The 3,129-nt window shown below is 39.2% G+C and overlaps 1 protein-coding gene across 1 annotated transcript in view; it reads right to left on the reverse strand.

Annotated features, from left to right (window-relative positions):
* LOC101849355 (glutamine synthetase) overlaps window positions 1-1,475 on the reverse strand; it is a gene marked incomplete at its 5' end in the record, with an annotated part of 10,267 nt that extends 8,792 nt beyond the window's left edge. Inside the window, 1 exon segment of the mRNA XM_005093480.2 lies at window positions 973-1,475. Coding sequence (XP_005093537.2) covers window positions 973-1,120 — 148 coding nt within the window.
* Window positions 1,476-3,129: the final 1,654 nt, after the last annotated feature.

Consider the following 3,129-nt stretch of genomic DNA (forward strand, 5'->3'; position numbering starts at 1 on the left):
TATTATTATTTTTATTTTTATTATTATTATTATTATTATTATTATTATCATTATTATCTTTATAAACCTTCTTTCTTCCTGACATCTTGACATTGCGGCGAGAACAACGGTGGGTTTTAATCTATGAGCCAGGTGCTAAAGAGGCCAGAGAATCCTTTTTTTGTGTGTGTCAAGTACCAAAGAGGCCAGAGAATTGTTGCTACGTTTACATTAATTTGGAGTCGACAGAAAAAACACACGTAAAAACAACTACTATGAGAGCCAGTAAGTTATGCAATGACAACGGTTTAGCCTGAGTCTGCCTGCACACTGGGGTCTATATTGTAGCTGTTAGGCATTTTGCAGTCATACGAAGGAGGCTACAGTTCGATTCCTATTTAGGGGTGTATGTCAGGGTTTTTGTTGGGATAATGTATCCTTCTCAAGGATGAACGAAGTCTGCCTCTATAATGAATAACGATCTAAACTGTGCCGATGGTGGTTTGAAAACACCAATATTAAAAAGAAAAACTAGTTTTAAGAGTCCGTAGAGGACTCATCGATGAACGAGTCTTGTGTATGTAATCTTTAGAATAAAAAAATAATGTATAAAACAATATAGTTCTACATGAAAATTTTATTATTAAAATTGTTCAACGTTTCACGTCGATGGCCTTTTTCACAAGCTACTCTCTGACTGCTGCTTACCATCGCCATCCCTATCAGCTATCATCATTCATCATCCTACGTAAAGAGAACATTTTATGCAGTGTTTATACCTCTAGCCAGACTCAACGAGAAATTTCTCACTAACATTAAGAGTCTTCTAATTCGTTGGCTCCATAACTATGCACGCAATATCATTTCCATCTACCAAGAACTGGCAGAACAATAAAACCAAACAAATTTGGACAAGAGAAGGAAGAGGATGGGGGGAGGAGTAATGAGTGGTCAGCATGAATAAACTTAGTCTGCCATGACGAAAATACTCACACAGTTGTATTTCGAGTCCACGTCTGAAAGCAGCGCGTGCAACATTCTGGGGGACGAATTTCCCTCTGGGAATGCCGTTCATATCCGTCACAGTTAGCTGAACGAGATCGAAATCCTCCACTTTGTACTTAGAATCTGCCACTTCCATGTTGCTTCTGTGTTGTATGTAGTGCTGAATTGCTTACAAAGGGGGTTTCCGTAGTAATGCAACAGTTGTAATTGTAACTAATTCCCAAACAGGCTGGTTTCAGGAAGCGTGAACTATTCCAACCTGACAATCAATAAATTATTTATAGAGGCACCAACCAAGAAACATTCCAAATTCACTCAAACCCGTTATAAAAATCGTCACTGTTGATCTTGTGCTAATGTCTAGATTTTCTTTGTCGATGTAGAGTGTAGAGAGTATTCCTTGCACGTCAGTGAGGGTGAGTTACGTGTGGACGTCTGTCTGAAACCTCGTCACACACAGACAGACCAACCTCGTCACACACACAGACAGACCAACCTCGTCACACACACAGACAGAGAGACCAACCACGTCACACGCATAAACAGACAGACAGACAAGTGCAGCGTTTCCCCGACCTAGTTTCACACACACACGGTTTCACAATATGTATTTTTGGAATAGTTTTGCAGACTTCACAATTCTACACCACTGGTCCAGTAACAACAACACGGTCCGTACTTCGCCTTGTGTTTGTTTTTTTCTCTGTTTTTTTCTCCCTCGTACACAGCATCGGTTAATGTATAGTTACATCAGAGAGTTTAAACAGTAACACTGTAACACTGGTACTACTGTAAAACTCTCTACTTATAATATCAACGCTCTGGTTATATTTTCCAACCCCGGCCTAGTTTCAAGTCCCATGACCTATACTACATGGGCTGCCTCAGTCCAGATATTTGCTAAAAATAGACACAAACAACGAGAGAGAAGCATGGTCAAATCTTTGGCATGGTTCTGTACCGAGTCACACCTTTACTGTGGCCTTTCCTCTCCTAGGCCTATATCTAGGTCCGCAGTCACAATGTTGAGTTACAAAATATTATAATGACAATAACAAGCATAAACGTAGAAGCAAATTAGAAAAACAGAATAGTTAATCAACAGACTGAAGAAAGAAGCTAAGAGAGCTCCTAGACATGGATGGCTGGTGCCTCGATAAATAAATCATTCAAGGTTAGGTCTATTATACCTGTAACAATAAATGTGAGGCATCGTGGTGAAATCAGGCGCTCGTCAAAATAATGAAATCAGAGAAAAAGGCATTTTTCAATGAGTTTGGCAATTTTTATCGAAATTTTGTTTTTTGCCTAAACACCTTGAATGTTTGTATGAAAACATTTCCACGTGAATTTTACTGAAAACCTTTGTTTAAAGGCACAAAATATGTAATTTCCAGTTTTCAAGACTCTTAAGCTATTCAAGTTGCCAGACTTTGGCGGCCATTTCCTCATTAATTTAACCACTGAAACCAAGCTACCCCATCTTCTTCAATCGCAAGTATCTCGACTTCTATTCAAGCTTGTTGGATATTTTGTTCATCGCAAGGAACGCAAATAAATAAGAATTCAGGTGATATCAATAACTCCACAAGCCCAACAATTGACGAGTGCCTGATCCCACCACGTTGTGCCACAAATATATCTTTAAAATAGCACATTATATTCCCGCTCAACAGCACACTCTATGCGCTTTACGATCCATAATAGTATTGATCTATATATTATCTAGTATTGATCCATCAGACCCTTGGACACTCAGAAATATTTGTGGCTTCCCTGGAAGCATTCAATTGACATAGATCTAGATCTAAACCAACCGTGGCAACTGTAACTTGTCGTCTGCGTTTTGTCCGTCGTCAATTTTGACCTTGCCACGAGCGGTTGAGTCAATTTTAATAAAAGTTTCATTTTAAAATCTGTGACTTGAGTCAATGTGGGTGTTTATTAATAGCATAGTGTACGCTTTCCGGTGGTGAGGTAACTTTCTAATTTTGTACGTAAGCAGAATCATCTTGGGGGCTTTCGTAATTTGAATTATCTGTTGGCAGAATTCTTTCTCTCTGTCTGTCTGTCTGTCTGTCTGTCTGTCTGTCTGTTTGTCTGTCTGTCTGTCTGTCTGTCTGTCTGTCTGTCTGTCTCTCTCTC

Source organism: Aplysia californica, unplaced genomic scaffold, assembly GCF_000002075.1.
Source record: "Aplysia californica isolate F4 #8 unplaced genomic scaffold, AplCal3.0 scaffold00064, whole genome shotgun sequence".
Classification (NCBI taxonomy): domain Eukaryota; kingdom Metazoa; phylum Mollusca; class Gastropoda; order Aplysiida; family Aplysiidae; genus Aplysia; species Aplysia californica.